Source organism: Chlorocebus sabaeus, chromosome 14, assembly GCF_047675955.1.
Source record: "Chlorocebus sabaeus isolate Y175 chromosome 14, mChlSab1.0.hap1, whole genome shotgun sequence".
Lineage (NCBI taxonomy): Eukaryota > Metazoa > Chordata > Mammalia > Primates > Cercopithecidae > Chlorocebus > Chlorocebus sabaeus.
The window spans coordinates 96,221,689-96,242,254 of record NC_132917.1 but is presented as its reverse complement, the minus strand read 5'-3'; the positions used below and the strand labels follow the sequence as shown (position 1 = coordinate 96,242,254).

Sequence of the window (20,566 nt, the reverse complement as noted above, 5' to 3'; positions counted from 1 at the left end):
TTGCAGTGAGCCAAGATTGCGCCACTGCACTCCAGCTTGGGCAACAGAGCCAAACTCCATCTCAAAAAAAAAAAGAAAAGTAACGTGACGTTTTTTCTTTAGCTGACATAGTCCCGTAACATAAAATAGGCTATTTTGATGCCCCTTTTTGAATATGAAATTCTAAATTTTGGAGAAATTTTTTGTAAATCTATAGTGCCTAAGATTTTAAATCTGGCTGTATCTTTTGTATTATATTTAATCCTAGTCTTGAATTCTTCTATTATATTTCCTTTAGAATCTTCCAAGAGTATGACATTGAAAGATTAAATGGTTAAACTATATTTAAAACCACAAAATCAAATTCACCTTTTTCAAAAAATTTTTAAACTGTATTTCTGTTTTAGGGAACATCTGGAAATGCTGATTGACCAACTAAAAATCAAATTACAAGATAGCCAAAATAACTTACAGATTAATGTATCTGAACTTCAAACATTGCAGTCTGAACATGATACACTGCTAGAAAGGCACAACAAGATGCTTCAGGAAACTGTGTCCAAAGAGGCGGAACTCCGGGAAAAGTAAGGTTGTTAGCAGCACTAATGCTGTACCAGACAGCAATGTATTTCTTTGTTGAAACTTCTAATATGTTGCTCCTTGAGATAAATGCAGATTAGAAAATAAAAAATAGACATATCTAAAGGCTTGGTAACTTTGCTTTATCTACCTTAGAGCTTCACCTTTTACCTTGCTTTTGTATTTTGCATTTTTAAGAACAACTAATGTCTGTCTGCTCATCCAGTATTCTGCGTCTCCTACAGCCTTCTTGGCTAGGATGTTTCTCTAAAAAAACAAAAACATACTACTTTTCAATCCAAATCATAAGCATTTTTTTTTTCTAGAAGAAAACACCCAAATAGTTGCTAACTGAAAAAGAATATGCAACTTATCTTTGTAATTCTATCTTCAATTTGTCATATTTTGTGCATCACTATAATACTTTAAATAGACATTAGGCGTATTGGCAAAATAAATAGATTGTGAACAAGAAGTTTTGAACTCCTATGATAAAGAAATTGGGTAGTAGGAATATTAGCCTGAGAAAACGAATTCTTCTTTGAGCGTCTTTTATCAAGGGTGTTAAGATACTTTTATCACAGATTTTCTTATATAATATATATCTAATCTTATGCTAATCTGAAAAGTGAAAGCACTTAGCTTTTTGTGGCTTCTGTCTGTTAACAGTGTAATTTGCTTGTCAATCATGTAAACCAAAAGTTTCAGGGAGATGGACCAGTTTTTTAGCTGCCTATCACCAGGGTTTACCATGAGATTATCTAGGTGATGTTTGCTTGATATTCTTCAACACTTATTCTTTAGGAAAGTTATTGCAAATTACATTGCTAACACAAATAAAGTAACTGTTGATTCCTCTAAAGTAATTCAATCTTTCAGTAAGTGTTTTTTGAGCACCTACTATGTGCCAGTCACTTTTCATAGCATTTTGAGGTATCTTTAGGAGTCTTTCCTCTTCTTCAGAAATGTTAAAAACTAACAGTATTGTTACTGTCTGTGCCCAAGTATAGAGAAATAGCCTCTTTATGTAGTCTCCACTTTTAAAAATGTTTTAATATTTATACTTTCTCTATAGTAGATTGTGAAAATGGTTCCAGAGGAATGTGATAATTAGGCTAACTAATTAATATCTGTATTACCCAGAGACTACAGTTAATATAAACACTTCAGTAAAAACTGAGACAGAACAGTGAACTTCCATCAGCACAGTCATTCTTATTCCAGATGGGCGGTTTAAATATTTAGCTTTCAAGTAGGTGAATTTAGAAATGTCACTGATACTGCCTGAGAATAGACACTTTACCCTACCTCTAATATTTATCCTGCTTGGACTATTTTTGTAACTACCGATGGTTCTTCCTTTACTTTCTTGGTAGATATTGTTTGAACAAAATGCTTGCAGTGAAATGTGTATACACTAGTATTTTCTAGATTCATTAATCAATATGAACTTAGTAATTAAGATTTCTTTTCTAAAACATGGTATTTTATTGCATTTCTCTCTTCAGCCAGTAACCCCTGTTTTAAACCTTATATGGTGCGTATAAGTGTAGCAGGTAGAAAAAATGTCTTGGAAAAGTATAGGCTAAACTGTTAACAACATTTATCTACCTGTGGAATTGGGATTTCATCCTGCCAGGCATGAGAGTAATTAATGAGGGCTTTTACTTTTTTCTCCGACAGCTTTTGTATTTTTATGAGAGAATTATGTGGATCCCCTGTGTAAAAGGAAATGTTTTTTTGTTTTCTTTTGTTTTACCAAAGCCAAACATATAAAACATGAAAACTACAGGTAAACCCTTAAAAGTGATGGTTCCCAAATTGTAGGCCCACTGGTTAGTTTCAGGCTGAGCACATAAAAATCACATTGAAAACTGCTAAAAGTAGGGAATTCCTAGAATACTACTGAGATGCTGATTCAGTGGGTGTAACATGAAAACTAGATGTCTCTATTTTCAACAAGGTACTCCAGAGATTCTTACGTGCAGTGAGATTTGAAACAGCTATAGTAAACCAAGTCCGTGTTTGTGGTTTGTGTTACTCGACTCAAAAATGGATACTTTCCTCTAAAGTTTTCTGAGTGAATTAAGAGTGTGAGTTTTTTTTCCCACCCCCCCCCCTCATATTTTCAGGGTAGTAGATAAAAGGGAGATTAATCTTATATTTATGTGAGCTACCACATACGATGACATGAAGAAGTGGACTAATTAAAAGTATCATTATTTTATGCTTTAAATATGGTCCTTTTTTCTGATGAACCATGAAGTTCCTAGTCTGGACCACACAACGCAGTTTCTCAACTGGGGTTCTTCATCTGAAATGTGGAACGCAGATTATTTGAACTAGATGACAGCCAGTGTCAGTTCTCATCAAGTTATTACACAATGAGTACAATGTAGGTATGTAGGAGAGAAGCTGATTCATACATTCAATAGAGGTCTTAGAGCTAATTCTCTTGGAGAACCCAGTGGAGAAAGGCTAAAGTCAGCATATAAAGTTGAAAGATCTTCTGTGAACTAAGTTTCTCGTCTTTCAGATTGTGTTCCATACAGTCAGAGAACATGATGATGAAGTCTGAGCATACACAGACTGTGAGTCAGCTAACATCCCAGAATGAGGTCCTTCGAAATAGCTTCCGAGATCAAGTGCGACATTTGCAGGAAGAGCACAGAAAGACAGTGGAGACGTTACAGCAGCAGCTCTCCAAGGTGGAGGCACAGCTCTTCCAGCTTAAGAATGAACCGACCACAAGAAGTATGTATGTACACATGGAAATATTAGTTGTTCAAATTTTCGTGTATTTATGTCTCTTAAATACATTCTTCCAAATTCATAAGAAAGAAAATTTACTAGGTGTCACCAGTGTCAATTCTGTGATTAATGAATTTTGGATTTGCTTACTAGGAAGATATTTGAACCATCTGAATCCTTCCTTGATTATACTTACAGAGGCCTGTATAACCTCTTAGAATGCTGACTTTGATGTATTTCTTACCCTCAATGGAAAGGAGTATTTCTTTTTCTCTGACTTAAACATACTCTGGTAGTCTCATAACATATGTCTTAATTCTAGTATTCACCAGATTTGTTTCGTGTTCTCTGTTGTTAGTCATCAAGTTTGTCTACTTTTAAATAGAAACATTAGAGATAGAGCAAGGAGCTTAGAAACACTCAGGCGGCACTGAATGTGTAGAATTGCATGGCCGATATAGCTTCTTTCCTTTCACATTTACAACTAGTTGGAGTTTTAGTTCAGCCACACCCAGTGTCTTCCATTCTGCTTCCAGGAAGAAGTGGAAAAATGTCAGCCATGATGATGCAGTATTTTAGTAGCAAGTTGATAGTGTTTTGGTTTCCCATGGGAAATACTGTCACTGGAGCATTAGCAGCTATCGGTCACTTATTAGGGTAAAAAAGCAACTTCAGGATAATTTAACATACGCCAAAGAATCAACAAAAGAAGTAATTGGCCAGGGCAAAGGTCGTACAGGAGATTGTAATCTAGGAATTAGCAGTGGAATAAGCAGTCAGCTTATCAGAAACTCAGGAAAATGCTTTAGAAAGGGCAATCAGGCCTAAGGCAACTTAATGAAATGCAAAATAAATGAAATCTGAAATTTAAAAATCTAGATTACAATTCTGGTTTCTAACTCAGTTGTGAGACCTTGGGCAAAGTCATTAAATTTATCTGAACTTCAGATGTTTCAGGGTCAATAAACTAATAGATGTCAAAGGGCCTGATAAACTTGACAGTTTAGACCAGACATGATGGCTCACGCCTGCAGTCTCAGCACTTTGGGAGGCCAAGTCAGGTGGATCACATGAGGCCAGGAGTTTGAGACCAGTCTGGGCAACATGGTGAAACCTCATCTCTACTAAAAATACAGAAATTATCTGGGCAGGATGGCATGCACCTGTAAGTCCCAGCTACTCGTGGGGCTGAGGTGGGAGGATGGCTTAAGCCTGGGAGGCAGAGGTTGCTGTGAGCCAAGATTGTGCCACTGCACTCCAACCTATGTGACAGAGTGAGACCCTGTCTCAGGGAAAAAAAAAAGAAAAAGCACTTTACAGTTCATCAGCAAGCAGGAAAGTCTTGCTAGACAATGTAATTGATTAGGTCCATGCTCTGGATTCTGGGCTCTTATTGTATGAACACTGTAGGTATGAGCAGCAACAGTTAAGAAGCTGCAGAGGTAAAAGTATAAGGGCAGTGATCGAGGATGTCTACCGAGCAGATTTCAGCAAGTTTGTTTCAAGAAGTATGCAGCAATCTCAAATACCTAATCCTGAAAAATTGCTAGAATCTAGTTTTTTAATTTTGGCCAGTATTTAGCAGCAGTATGGCCCTCTACTCTAAATTAATAAAAAATAAGTAGTACTGTATTATGAGCTGTGTTATCTCACAGTTTATCTTAGCTAGTAGCAATTAATTTATAGCTTCTGCTAAAATGACTAACGTAGTTAAAAGTTTGATATTTGATAACTAAATTTTTTTTTTTTCTTTTGAGACTCGCTCTGTCACGAGACTGGAGCGCAGTGGCGTGATCTCAGCTCACTGCAACCTCTGCCTGCTGGGTTCCAGCAATTCTCTGCCTCAGCCTCCCCAGCAGCTGGGATTACAGGCACCTGCCACCGTGCCCACCTTACTTTTGTATTTTTAGTAGAGATAGGGTTTCACCATCTTGGCCAGGCTGGTCTTGAACTTCCTGACCTTGTGAGCCACCCGCCTCAGCCTCCCAAAGTGCTAGGATTACAGATGTGAGCAACCATGCCCAGCCTTGATGACTAAATTTTAAGAAATGTTTTAGCAATTCTTCATATACCTTTCACTTGTCTTATAGTTACTTAATTCCTCTACTCTTATCATTTGATATTTTCATTTTACTGTGTATCTCTGTAAGGTCGAATCAATAGATTTTGAACAATCTCACACTTAACCTTTAAAAAAAATCTAATAGGCCCAGTTTCCTCTCAACAATCTTTGAAGAACCTTCGAGAAAGGAGAAACACAGACCTCCCACTTCTAGACATGCACACTGTAACCCGGGAAGAGGGAGAAGGCATGGAGACAACTGATACTGAGTCTGTGTCTTCCGCCAGCACATATACACAGTCTTTAGAGCAGCTGCTTAATTCTCCCGAAACTAAACTTGGTATGTTACTCTGTCTAAATATGTTTTTCTTATTTAATTTCTTTGTCTTATTTAACTACTATTACTCTAAGTTACATATGCTTTTTTAGGCTGCTCCAATAAAATTTATTTCAATATTCCACTACCTGTTTGTATTAGGGTTCTCTAGAGGGACAGAACTAATTAGATGGACGGATGGATGCTTATTAAGTATTACCTTACACGATCACTAGGCCATCTGCAGGCTGAGGAGCAACGAGAGCCAGTCCAAGTTCCAAAACTGAAGAACTAAGAGTCTGATGTTCAAGGGCAGGAAGCATCCAGCACAGGAGAAAGATGTAGGCTGGGAGAACTAGGCCAGTCTCACCTTTTCATGTTTTTCTGCCTGCTTTATATTCGCTGGCAGCTGATTAAATGGTACCTACCAGATTAAGGGTGGGTCTGCCTTCCCCAGCCCACTGACTCAAATGTTAATCTCCTTTGGCAACACCCTCACAGGATTAATACTTTGCATCCTTTAATCCAATCAAGTTGACACCCAGCATTAACCATCACACTGTCCAAATGGGAAAATTACGAAACAAATCTTTTTTAAGATAAAATGCTAGCTCTTGCCCTAGGTTTGAACCATAGATAAGTGGTGGGAAGTTTACAGTCACAAATAGGTGGTGGTATTAGAAAGCAGGATAAACTATCTTCTCACCCTTCCAAGAAACTGACAGTTTCAGTTTATTCCTCTTGGTGAAGTAATGCTAAATTTTTGTAGTGATGTTTTGGTATATTTTATTCTTACCTATAATCAATATTACTGTTCCAAATTTAGGGGTAATCTGTTTGTCATCTTCCTGAAACTTCAGGGTCACCTGGAGTAAGGGTCATTTGTATTCATGGTCACTGACCATGGGGGGTAGAAACTGCAAGTCGTGGTTCCTTCAGGCAAAGTTAGTAGTGGTGACATGGAGGCGTCACGGTAGAGCAGCAGCAGACTCCAGAAGCCGATTTGACTTTGTGATTCCTGCCAGAATTACCTGTCATCTGTGAGCCTGTTTCATCGTCTATAAAGTTTGAATAATGATACCTACCCCACCTGATAGAAGATTCTTATGAGGGTACATGATACGTGACCAGTAAATGTTAATGCTTTCCTCATTATAAGTGAAATGACACAAAGTCTTGGAATATTCATAGATGGGAAGAAGATGTGTAATAAAACTGCCTATAAACACAGTTCTGACAAATTTCAGAACTGGGACTTATAGGGCTTATATTCAGTGAGATTACATGCTTTACAACAGAGATACTGTTTTATTTGTGTCACCTATGATATAATCTGTTGATCAAGGTATATTGAATAGATGAATGGCAAAGAAAGCAGACCTATAAAATATCACATAGTAAGATATTTATATTTAGATGTTTTCTTATTTAGAATCTTCATCTGTATCTGTGATTTTGAAAATTAATTCTTGGAACATCTTGCAGAGCCTCCATTATGGCATGCCGAATTTACCAAAGAAGAATTGGTTCAGAAGCTCAGTTCCACCACAAAAAGTGCAGATCACTTAAACGGCCTGCTTCGGGAAACAGAAGCAACCAATGCAATCCTTATGGAGCAAATTAAGGTGAGATCAGTGAACCTGGCCACCATGAAAACCGCCAGTTTGGTTTACTTGGTCCTCCATACACAGGCACCCAAGTTTAAAAATTCACACTGCAGATGCATCCATAACGTCTTGATCTTTATATTAGATTCCTGATGGTGAGAAATACTGCTTTTCTTTTTTTTTTTTTTTGAGACAGAGTCTCACTCTGTCGCCCAGGCTGGAGTGCAGTGTCGCAATCTCGGCTCACTGCAAGCTCCGCCTTCCGGGTTCACACCATTCTCCTGCCTCAGCCTCCCGAGTAGCTGGGACTACAGGCACCCGCCACCACACCCTGCTAATTTTTTTGTATTTTTAGTAGAGACGGGGTTTTACCATGTTAGCCAGGATGGTCTCAATCTCCTGACCTTGTGATCCGCCCGCCTCAGCCTCCCAAAGTGCTGGTATTACAGGCATGAGCCACTGCGCCCGGCCAAAATATTGCTTTTATACCTATTACATAAAGATTATTTCTTAATTCCTTTTTCTAAGAAACCATAATAGATTTAGAAACTAGAGAGCTGCTCACAAGTCATTGTTCCACATATGCTTAAATAAAACTTAACTGGATGTGAGTCTTTGAATTCTAAAGATATACAGTAAATTTAAATCATTCACATGATATTTATGGTACTGAACTACTAAACAGTTTTCAAGTGGAGATGGCAAAGTGGCATGGGAAGTTTTTCTCCTGTTTCAAGTAGACACCAGAAACATGTAGGAATGTTGCAGAGCAGTTGAGAATTACTCAAATGAGATATTTCCACCCTGGCTCACTGATAATCACCCCTCAGAATGCAGTCATACTACTTACTGAGGAGTTCTTATCACCCAGGCCCTAGGCTTTACATATAGTATTTAATCTCATCACTGGTGGAGAGAGAAATTGAGGCTGGTGAATGGTGGAACAAAGTTCAAACTCATAGCTGTCTGAAAAGTACATGCTTTTCCCCTGTACTTTGCTGCTCCCAATAGATCTGTCCTGCCACTGTGCAAGGCCACTAGCTAGCCTTATCAGATTATTTTAAAGCTGAATTCAGTTATTTTCAGTAAATTGAATATATCATGACATTCCACCACTAAATACTTCAGTATGCATCTCTATAAAATAACATTTTCACACTGATAAAAACATCATAGCTAACAAATCACTAACTAGCCCAGTAAACCTAAGTTACTTATTTAAATGTTTTATTTTCTTTTTTTTTTTTTCCTTTTTGAGACAGAGTCTTGCTCTGTCACCAGGTTGGAGTGCACTGGTGTGATCTCGGCTCACTGCAATCTCCGCCTCCCAGGTTAAAGCGATTCCCCTGCCTCAGCCTCCCAAGTAGCTGGGACTACAGGCACGCACCACCATGCCCGGCTAATTTTTTGTATTTTAGTAGAGACAGGGTTTCACCATGTTGGCCAGGATGGTCTTGATGTCCTGACCTCATGATCTGCCCGCCTCAGCCTCCCAAAGTGTTGGGATTACAGGCATGAGCCACCCCGCCTGGCCAAATGTTATATTTTCATAAATTTATACTCTCTTGATGATTTCTTAGTCTTCTTTATTGTCACTTTTTTAAATGGTCCTAGGTTTTAGGACAAAGTTGGTTAACTTTCTTGTCTAACCTAAAATGAAAATATGATAAAAGCTACGGCTTGGTTTCAACCTGGAAATCTTCCTCAAGGACTTGAACATGCTGTTACCTTTTTTATATCATTCTTTGCCTCATTTCTTTGATAGTGTTTTACATTGTCTTACATTCTTGAATTTTCACTGTGTCTGAACTTTTGATTAAGTGCCATTCACTGTGGACGTCTTAACTGCCTGGGACTTTAGGAACAAGATAGGGGCAGGGAGTTAGTGGAGGCTACAGATGTTCCCCTCAGCCCATTTTCAGAGCCCCATGCCATACAGGCTTAGTTTCTATAGAAAGTAGAAGGCAGAGGAAACATCTTGGTACCAACCCATGGCTCCAGTTAGTTGCTCCTCATGTTGACATTCCATCAGTTCCCCAGCTTTCAACTCCAATTTCCATGATACCCTGTGCTTCTGAAGCAAGAACCCCAGTATTTACACAGGATGCATCCTCTCCTCTTGTCAGTGATACTTGGTAAGCTGCTGGACTGACTCATTTCCACTTGTTCGTCTGTTTCTCATCTTGTGAGAATTTCTTGATGTGTCTCATCTACTTTTTCTCCTCTTGCATTAGTTTGTTCCTTTTCAACTTCACCCCTCTTCCCTCCAACCCTAAATAGCTTAGGACAATGGAGTCATATAGCCCAACACTTGGTGCATATGCAGCAATCCACTTTCTAGGCACATGCAGCTTTGAAACTATCTCATAGTTGGAGTTCAGGTTTTCATGTCAAATGGATTTTATACTGTAATGTCATAAACTCCTTTGAAATGCTTCACATACAGCTGCTACAGTTAACTAAATTCCCTCCTTTATTGCCATATGGAGGGAAGGGGGACGTTTAGCAGGGAGAAGAAAAATACATGAGTTCAGTCTGCCATATTTAATCAGAAGCTCCTAAAGCCCATTTTTAATTCATTTCTCTAACACCAGCTTCTCAAAAGTGAAATAAGAAGATTAGAAAGGAATCAAGAGCGAGAGAAGTCTGCAGCTAACCTGGAATACTTGAAGAATGTCTTGCTACAGTTCATTTTCCTGAAACCAGGTAGTGAAAGAGAAAGACTTCTTCCTGTTATAAATACAATGTTGCAGCTCAGCCCTGAAGAAAAGGGAAAACTTGCTGCGATTGCTCAAGGTGGGTAAAAGGAGAGTCTTAGAACTTCTAACTTATAACTTAAACTAAACCGCCTTGGGGTTGACAATTTGTGTATATGTGTAACTTTCAAATTTTGCACATTTGGATTGGGTCTGTCATATGAGTAGGCCATGACTAGATTTGAAAAGCTGACGTTTTTAACATTTTTAGGCAACTGTAATACATTTATATAATTTTAACGTTCAGCAAAATACAATACAGTGCTTAGCTTGATCTTCTAGTTCTTTGAAAATTGAACTTGTATCCTGGCATTGAGTTCTGGTGTTCAGCTGAATGTGGTTTTGTTTTAAATTCTACTTTTTAAAAAACATTTGTTAGCTTATTCCTTTTCTACTTCACTCCTCTTCCCTCCTCCAACGCCAAATAGCCTAAGACAATGGAGTCATATAGCCCAACACTTGGTCTATATACAGAAATCCACTTTCTAGGCAAATGCAGTTTTGAAACTGTGCCATAGGCCAGGCACCAGTGGCTCACGCCTGTATTCCCACCACATTGAGAGGCTGAGGCGAGCAGATCACGAGGTCAGGATATCGAGACCATCCTGGCCAACATGGTGAAACCTCGTCTCTACTGAAAATACAAAAATTAGCTGGGCGTGGTGGCGTGCACCTGTAGTCCCAGCTACTTGGGAGGCTGAGGTAGGAGAATCGCTTGAACCCTGGAGACGGAGGATGCGGTGATCTGTCGCGCCACAGTACTCCAGCCTGATAACAGGGCAAGATTCCGTCTCAAAAAAAAAACTATGATGTAGTTGGAGGTGGTTTCCATGTCAGATGGATTTAATACTGTGATGTCATTAACTCCTTTGAAATGCTTCACATACAGCTGCTGTAGTTAATTCAGACTGCATCTTAAGAATTATGGTTTCATTTTTGTTTTTAGTTTCAAATTTTATTGTTGACATTTTCAAGCATACAAGGAGGACACTATAATCTCTTTTGTAGCTGTCACCCACCTCTAACAGTTTTCAGCTCATGGACAATCTTGGCACAAACAGGGGAGAGTTAGAGACTTTAAAACAAATCCCACACATCATTTATTTGCCCAATGAATAATTCAGTGTTTATTGGATTTCTCTGTCACCTATACCCAGTTTATGTTCATTTTGCCTGGGTTATTGTGAATGTCTTTGTATAGTATCCTAAATAGGGCTTCTATATTGCATTTGGTTGATGTTCCTTAAGCTTTATTTTGTTGTTGTTTTTTTGTTTGTTTGCGACATAGTGTTGCTCTGTTACCCAGGCTAGAGGGCAGTGGTCCAATCTCGGCTCACTGCAACCTCTGCCTCCTGGATTCAAGCGATTCTCCTGCCTCAGCCTCCCGAGTAGCTGGGACTCTAGGCGCGCGCCACCACACCCAGCTAATTTTTGTATTTTTAGTAGAGACGAGGTTTCACCATGTTGACCAGGATGGTCTCAATCTCTTGACCTTGTGATCTGCCCACCTCAGCCTCCCAAAGTGATGTGATTAGAGGCGTGAGACACCACGCCTGGCCATTTTGTTGTTTTTTAAATCTATAGCAATTATATATATAAATATATTTTTTAATGTGCCACTTATTAATTGAAGAAACTGGTCATTTATGCTATAGCAGTCCTATATTCTGGTTTTAATCATTACAGGGTAACACTGAACTTGTTCCAATTGACTATACATAGGAAGATCCAGGTGCAATTGGGTGGGATGGTAGACAAAAATACATCATAGATAGTATTGTGTGCTTTCTAAGACATCAGGAGGCCCAGAATGTCCAGACGTCTTACTTTTAACTGATTGACCTTATCTAGTTGGTACTCTTTAACATGTTCCCCTATCCCCTGTAAATCCTAATAACTAAACTGATAGAGTCATCCTCAAAATTGAGCAGACATCTGAATCATCGGGTATACTTACTAAAATTCCAGTTGCTGGTCCCCAGTTTCTGACCCAAGATTCTGCATTTTTAACAATTTGTTGCTGATACTTCTGGTCTGGGGCCCATACCTTGAGAACCCCTGGTCTAGAGGCCTGATAAGACGCAGGCTTAATTTTTTTTTTTACAGACGTACCTCATAAGTAGTATTGATAGTTTCTTTGAATCTGGTTTTTTATAGTCTTTCTAATGATGAAGGAGGAACGTTCTCAATACTGAAGTAATCTCAGTTCTTAGATTTCTATAGCCACAATAGTATTTTTGTCACAAGAGCCCAAATAAGAATACATCATATATATTTTTAGTAAATAGTTATTCCAGTTACAAATTTGCAAATTACAAATTCACTGTCTTTAATTTATTCTAACAAAAGTAAACCTAATTTTATAGTTATAAAAAAGAAGAAATCTACTTCTAGTCACATAAGAGTAAAACTGCCCCTATAAAAACAAGACAGAGAAATCTCAAAATTATATAAAAATATATAAATCAAAAGTTTTCAATAGAACAATGATATCTCAAAATACTTAGCATGTCTAACAGCCCTCTTTTAAAAGCTCAGCACGTTTAATGTGGATGTTGCTAACATCCAGGTGGCTCCTGTAAGTTAAGGGTCCGTTGATTAGAAGTTCTAAAAGAGACTAACCTAAGGGATACCAATAACATATTTTTAAAGAATATCATAGAGGAGATATACATTAGAAACCCAGAACTCGAAGATGTGCATAGTTGCTAAGTCCTGTAAATATACAGGAAAACACTTAAATTTAAATTAGTTTGCCCTTTAAAGATTATTTACTACTTGTCTCTTACCAGTGTGAGTACATAAAAGACACCTTATAACAATTAAAAGCAATGATGGTTTAGCAACAGATTTAGATAATGTAAGGGCGGGTGTGGTGGGCTCACGCCTGTAATCCCAGAACTTTGGGAGGCCGAGGAGGGCGAATCACCTGAGGTCAGGAGTTTGAGACCAGCCTGGCCAACATGGTGAAACCCCGTCTCTACTAAAAATACAAAAATTAGCCAGGCGTGGTGGCACATGCCTGTAATCCCAGCTACTTGGGAGGCTGAGGTAGGAGAATCGCTCGAACCCAGGAGGTGGAGGTTGCAGTGAGCCAAGATGGTGCCATTGCACTCCAGCCTGGGTAACAAGAGCAAAACTCCGTCTCAAAAAAAAAAAAAAAAAAAAAAAAAAAAGAATGTAAACTAGAAGATAGTTCAGAAGAAATTACACAGAATTCAGCATGGGAGAAACAAAAAAGAAAAAGAATGGGAAAAGACATAGAGGATAAATAAAAACATCAAACATGTTTTTACTAATTGAAGTTCTAAAAGGAGATAAAAGAATAGAGCACAGATCATTTATGAAGAGAATGGCTAGAAATCTTTTAGAAATGGAGACGGATGTCTATCCACAGATTCAAAAACCCAATAAAATCTCAAGCAGTGTTTAAAAAAAAGAAATCTACTTCTAGTCACGTAAGAGTAAAACTGCCCCTAAAGAGTAAAACTCCTTATAAAGAGAAATCTCAAAAGCAGCCAGAGAAAGAAGACACATTGCCTCAAAATAGACTTATCAACACCATTGGTGTGATACTATCTCATGTACTAAAAGAAATAACTGCCAACCTTTTATATTTTCCAAAATCTCTTCTGGAAAACAAAAACTCTTTAAGAATTCGCCTTCGTCGAAAATTCTTAATGATGTACTCCAAGCAAAAAGAAAATTTCCTAGGTAAAAAGTCTAAGATGCAAGAAAGACAAACATGCAAAGGAAATGTAACTACCATATTACAGGTGTGGACTGTCAGCCTGACTGGTCACACTAGGGGCATTTTGTTACCAAAGCCTTGAAAGTACTAAAGGTCTGAGAGCCACTCTTCCTGGCACTGAAGGAAACAGGGCCCATCAGAGCAAACAAGTACCTCTTGCCTCCTTCATCTCCTTGGAAGCAAATGTTTGTAATCTCTGGTTTTGTCTAAAGTTTAATAACAGTATTTTTCATTCAGGTTGCTACCTATTAGTGGATGGTGAAATTAATTTGGTGGATCACATTCAGAATATTTTTTTTTAATCAGAAGAATACAAGCTGGGCTCAGTGACTCATACCTGTAATCCCAACAGTTTGGGAATACCAGGCAGGAGGATTGCTTGAGGACAGAAGTTCAAAATCGGCCTGGGCAACATGGCAAGAACCTATGGCTACAAAAATTTTAGAATATATCAGCCGTGGTGGCATGTGCCTGTAGTCCTAGCTACTCAGGAGGCTAAGGCAGCAGGATTGTTTATTATAAGGAATTTGAGGCTGCAGTCAAACTTCTGGTCGAAATCCTGGTCATGCCACTGCATTTCAGCCTGGGCGACAGAGTAAAATCCCATTTTTTTTTAAAAATTAAAATAGTATGTCAAACATTAGAATATGTTAGTAAGGGTAAGCAATTATTTCTTGAAACTCTACATATATGCATGAGTATTGGTCAATACCTGACTGTATCATCAGCTCTAGATATAAAATGTTTATGATGTTGGCTGTAAGTTTATGGGGAATAGTTTTCCTTTCTGTGGGTTTGGGTGTATTTGGGAAACATTAGCTTAGGGGGTAAAGTAGATTACCCAACTCTGAAAAGCAGCATCAAACTCCTTATAAAGAAACAAATAAACACAAACTCTTTATAAATAAACACATTAAATTTCAAGCAGATGGCATGAGCTGCTCAGAGTAGCCTGTTACAATTCTGTGTTAAAAGGTAAAATGACTTAGAGTGTAGCGGTAGTCCCCAAACAATTAATGTCAAATAGATACTGCTAAGTATAGATTGCTCCTGTCCTTGTATCACAAATGTTCATTCACCCTGCCCCCACACACATTAAAATTCAGCATAGTTCACAAATTGAGTGTTTCATTTCTATTTGAGATAGACTTTGGTAAGTCAGCTTTGCTCCCCGAGTAAGTTAGCCATATAGTAATTCTGTATGCAAAATTTGAATCTCAATTTTACTACTCAAGCAGGAAGTAAGTCATTTTTCTGTATCTTCTTTGCTCCCAGACTGGGTTACAATTTACAGATCTGAATATTGTCACTTGTACACCATATATACACAGAGGGGTAAAACTCTATACAAGTAAGTAAAGAGGAAAAAAAGCCCAACAACCCTGTAGGAAAATAGACCAAGCCTGTTATAGGCTTTTCTTTTTTTTTTTTTTTTTTTTTTCCTTTTTTTTTTTTTTTGAGACGGAGTCTCGCTCAGTCGCCCAGGCTGGAGTGCAGTGGCGCCATCTTGGCTCACTGCAAGCTCCGCCTCCCGAGTTCACGCCATTCTCCTGCTTCAGCCTCCCGAATAGCTGGGACTACAGGCGCCCACTGCCACGCCCAGCTAATTTTTTGCATTTTTAGTAGAGACGGGGTTTCACCGTGTTAGCCAGGATGGTCTCGATCTCCTGACCTCATGATCCGCCCACCTCGGCCTCCCAAAGTGCTGGGATTACAGGCGTGAGCCACCGCGCCCGGTCTGTTATAGGCTTTTTGGTCATCTCCAGACTGGCAGGAGGAGAATGCATACTCACTGTAAGTACCTGACTTGATTTGCAGAGGATATAGAACCTTATCAGAAAACAACCTTCCAAGGCAAGAGCAAATGCACCCTATCTCAGCACAGCTTTTCTCCAGTTCTTATTTACCTAAGGAGATTAATAGCTGCCAGGAACATTGTCTGCACAAGGGCAGGGGCCTGCCAGATCTGAGAACACAGCAAAATTTTTATTTTGTCAAAAATCTTGTACTCGGCTTATACCATTCATTTCAGGTGAACATACAACAGTCTGCATTTCAGTTTAGGGAAATGTTTACAGTCATCTGATTCTGTTTATTCTTGGGAACGAGGTTACCTCACTGGGAACACATAACCAGTGCCAAGTTGTCCATCCCTAAGCGTTATTTCTTCCTCTTACTTTCTAGAAGTTCTAAAGATTGTGGAAGCCAGACTTCTCAGAATTCTTTGCCCTCATTCACTCCTCCAGACATTCATGCCTTTGTATAATCTCTTCCCCCTGAGAGCCAGTAGGTTAACCTAATGAGTTATTTTTAACCAGTAGAATACAGCAAAAGTGACAGATTACAAGAGATTGTGGCTTCTATCTTGCTAGCAGACTCTCTCTGCCTTCGTTGCTTGAACACTTTGATGAAACAAGCTACCATCCCAGACAGGCCCATAGGCAAGGAACAGGCCATCAGCTTAGCAGCCTTGAGGAACTAAATTCTTCCAACTAGCACATAAGTTTGGAAGTAGATTCTTCTCCAGTCCAGCCTTCAGATGAGACCCCAGCCATGCCAACATCTTGATTGCAGCCCTGTGAGAGACCTTGAAAACAACCGTTTCTGATCTCCTGACCCACAGAAACTGTGAAATGTGTTAAGGTACTAAGTTTGCAGTAATTTGTTATGCAGCAGATTATAAATAATATGCAGATAAAACCAGACAGAACAGAAAAATAAATGAAAATGGCTTTAACTCTAGAGTTTCCCCATGTAAAATTTTGAAAATGCTTCTCTGCCTGAGATCAAACTGTGGTACATGTATATGTATGAAAACATAAAAAGGTGTCTGGAAGGGTAATACCAAGTTAAATATCTTTATCCAAGAGGAATGAAAACCAGTATTCACACAGAAACATATGCACAAACCTTGTGAATACATTAAAAACCAGTGAACTGTGCACTTTGAAAAGGTGAATTATGTGGTATATGAATTATATCTCCAAAACATTTCATGAAAAATCTGTACACAATTATTCATAGAAACTTTCTTTAAAATTGCTAAAAACTAGGAAGATCTCAGTTATCCTTCAACTAGCAAATGAATAAACAAACTGGTACAGCCATGCAGTTTAATACTGCTCAGCAATAAAAAAAGAATGCACTGCCAGTACATGGATAATTCTCGAATGCATTATGCCAGTTGACAGAGGTCAGACTCAAAAGACTATGTACAGTGTGATTCTACTTATATGACATTAGGAAAAAAGCAGAACTGTAAGGACAGAAAACAGGTTAGTGGTTGCCAAGGAGTGGGAGAAGCAGCCAGGGAGAACTTTGAGGAGGTGAAAATGTGCCAGGCCTTGGTCGGTGGTGGTACATAACTGTGCATTTGTCGAGACTCAGTGCTATATGCTGAAAAGGGCAGGTTTTACTATAAGTAAGTTGTACCTCAATAAACATGATTTTTAAATGATTAAAACTTTGGTTTTTGTTTTGGTTAAGTTTTAAGGTTTACCATAAATCTATTGATTTTAGATTCTAAGTTGCATATAAGCTTCTGTTTTAAAAGAATTTTATTTTTCATTCTCTTATTGTCAACAATATTTAGTTGTGCTAGAAATCTTATTTTGGAATTGTTTAATAGAGAAAGACAATAAATAATGTTCAAGAACAGACATTGATTCATAACATCAAAGTATGTTATGAGAAGATGGTATTTCAGAATAGAGGAAGAATTTCTTATGTGCTGGTAGGATTGTTTGTAGAGAATCATTTCTGCATAATTTTCATAGCTGGATTTCTTTAATAAAGCCATTCAGAGGTTAAGTTCTAGATTGCTTCATGTTGCTTATCAATGTTTTAAAGCTAAAATAAAAGTAGCTGTTAGGTTGGCTCAACCAGAAATTCAGTATATCCTTTAAAAAGAGAAATTTAGTAAGTAATATGTCTAAAGGATGACATATGGATGGATGCAGTGGCTCATGGCTATAATCCCAACACTTTGTGAGGCTGAAGTGGGAGGACCACTTGAGCCCAGGAGTTTGAGACCAGCCTGGAAAACAGTGAGACCCACATCTCTACAAAAAAAAAAAAAAAAAAAAAAAAAAAAAAACTTACCCAGGCATGTTGGCACACATCTTATGGTGCCAGTTACTTGGGAGGCTGAGGTGGGGGAATCACTTGAGCCTGGGAGACCAAGGCTGCATTGAAGTCTCATCACGCCACTGCACTCCAGCCTGGGCAACAGAGCAAGACCTTGTCTCAACAAAAAAGAAACCCCCCAGCCCCCCAAAAAGGCATGTAATCAGTAAAAAAGACATTCTTTGCTTATATTGTAGAGTGGTTCTAAAATACAGATTTTACATTGAGAAATTGTAATACTCTCTTTTTACTTTCCAAAGGTGAGGAGGAAAACGCTTCCCGTTCTTCTGGATGGGCATCCTATCTTCATAGTTGGTCTGGACTTCGATAGATTGATGGAAGGAGTATTTTTATTAACCAAATAGAATCTATTTACAAAAATGGTTCATGTATATTACCATCATCCTTTTGTCCAAAAGTGTGTATATATGTTTGCATCTACATATATTTGTACATCTATATGACAGATGTATTTTAAAAGTTTCAACTTAAAGTAAAAGTACAACAGCTTGAAGTGTTGATACCAGGCGACAGCCCTCTGACTCATGTGATCTCCCGTGCATGCTGCCAGAATAAAACCACCAGGAATGAATTCACTCCCCACTCCTCTGGAACCTCAGGACCCATTGCTCGGCAGTACTGTGAATTTTGAAGTTAAACTAAATTTTGGTACCATACCAACTGGAATTTAGGCTTTAAAAATAATGTTTCAAGGCCGTGTGTGGTGATTCAGGCCTGTAATCCCAGCACTTTGGGAGGCTGAGGCTGGAGAATCACTTGAGGCTAGTGCGCTGTTATCGTACCACTGCACTCCAGCTCGGGGAACAGAGCGAGACCTTGTCTCTAAAAATAATAATAATAATACAATAAAAATAATGTTTTATGACTATTTATTGCAAGGTCAGATTTGTAGATTGTTATTAGTTATAAATTGTTGAGAAATTTTTGTGATTAGAATATGAAGGAAAAAGCTTTATTGGTAAAAGTAACATGTTTATTAAGGGGCTATGAAGTAAATATGCTGCAGTTAATTATGCTAAGTTGAAATATAATTTAGTTACTTTAAAATAAACTGTTCTTTTTTTCTTTAAAGTATATTCTCTCAAAACTCACGATGTTGTCAGAGCCCTAGAGCTGGCTAGTGTAACACTGACTCTGAATAGGCAGGCCCACCCCCTGAGTTGAGGTGATTTCATGCTATCTGTCCGGGCTCTTGGTATGGTGTCGCTACATGCAAGCCATGAATCTGTTTTGAGAATCCTCTCCATTTTCCCAAATGAAAACCTATCACAACAGTAACTATATCACTCAGCATTGTATCTTAAGTATAAAACTGGTGCTTTCAATGTTGTGGCAGATAGTGTTCCGTAAGCTTTCCATCAGCTTTCCAGCAGAAGGGATTTTAGAAAGACACCTTGGAGGTCCGTGCTACATCTTCACAGTTCCTCTGAATAAACTTAGGTGGTAGCGTTACTTGCCTTTGATGCCTCTGCATATGTTTTAATGACTAGATCAAAATTGTAGTGTTCTTAAATCAAAAATTTGATAATTCTATTTTTAATATTTATGTGTTAATCACCACACAGTATGCTCTCTGAAGTTCTCTTAAGCCTTCAGTTTATACTCTTAATTCTCATTCTGAGCTGGAGAACTGACTTTGCACTTTGATTATGCAGAACATTGGTTTCCAATTTAGTTTAACTGAAATTTGCTGCTGATATGTTGAGTTTGTTCTTTAAATAATATCTCATATATCTGTCTTTCCTCCTGTCTTAGAAGAACAGACCTAACTAGTGAATGTATTAATGAAAATGCATCTATTTCAGAGCTGACATGAAGAGTTTAGTTTTTTTACTTTATAAACTGTGAATTTGAGTATGCCACCTGCCTACAATGTAACGAATCATATTTAAATATATTTTACTTTCTCTTTGACTTTAGACCTTTTGAAGTCTGTATAAACTTGTTTTAAAATATAGTCTCTGCTTATGAATGTCATAACAAAAATACCTTTTTGCATGATAAAAAATTATTACTTTGATTACAAAAGGCCTATTCTTTCATGGTTTCCTCAATGAGAGGAAGTGTAATGATTATTTTAATATTTCTATTAAATATGTTTAACTTCTATTAAATATACATAAAAATATGTATATTTTTATGGCTGTTCTTTTATGTTAGACACTGTCTCTTTGGGGTTGTTCGTTGGTTTATGAAATGGAACTGCAAACTCCTTTACTACTGGCCTTACATGATTGGGACCTATTAGGTGGTTGAGAGAATGTCGGCCAACTCTTTGATATCCGCCAGGTAGACCATGGTACCTGCCATGTCTGACACCCTGCATCCAGCTAAAACTAGAAATAGCACTGGGCCTCCCTGTGGACAAGACACTGATTTGACCAGAAGCAGATGTCTGGCTAAGGCTGCCAACGTAAGGTTGGCCTTAGATGAAGGGCTTTGTTTAGTTAGGGGCAGAGGTCATTAATTTCTTTTTTTTTTTGAGACAGAGTCTCGCTCTGTCGCCCAGGCTGGAGTGCAGTGGCGTGATCTCAGCTCACTGCAACCTCCACCTCCCAGGTTCACGCCATTCTCCTGCCTCAGCCTCCTGAGTAGCTGGGACTACAGGCGCCCGCCACC

General features: G+C 38.3%; 1 protein-coding gene across 2 annotated transcripts in view; it reads left to right on the top strand.

The window, feature by feature from the left end:
* GCC2 (GRIP and coiled-coil domain containing 2) overlaps positions 1-20,075 on the top strand; it is a 63,869-nt gene extending 43,794 nt beyond the window's left edge. For both annotated transcript variants that reach the window (XM_008008316.3, XM_008008315.3), the window contains exons 18-23: positions 387-563; positions 3,095-3,312; positions 5,517-5,711; positions 7,173-7,312; positions 9,889-10,090; positions 18,187-20,075. In XM_008008316.3, the coding sequence (XP_008006507.3) occupies positions 387-563; positions 3,095-3,312; positions 5,517-5,711; positions 7,173-7,312; positions 9,889-10,090; positions 18,187-18,257 (1,003 nt within the window). In that variant the 3' untranslated portion in view covers positions 18,258-20,075. The remainder of the gene's footprint in view (positions 1-386; positions 564-3,094; positions 3,313-5,516; positions 5,712-7,172; positions 7,313-9,888; positions 10,091-18,186) is intronic.
* Positions 20,076-20,566: the final 491 nt, after the last annotated feature.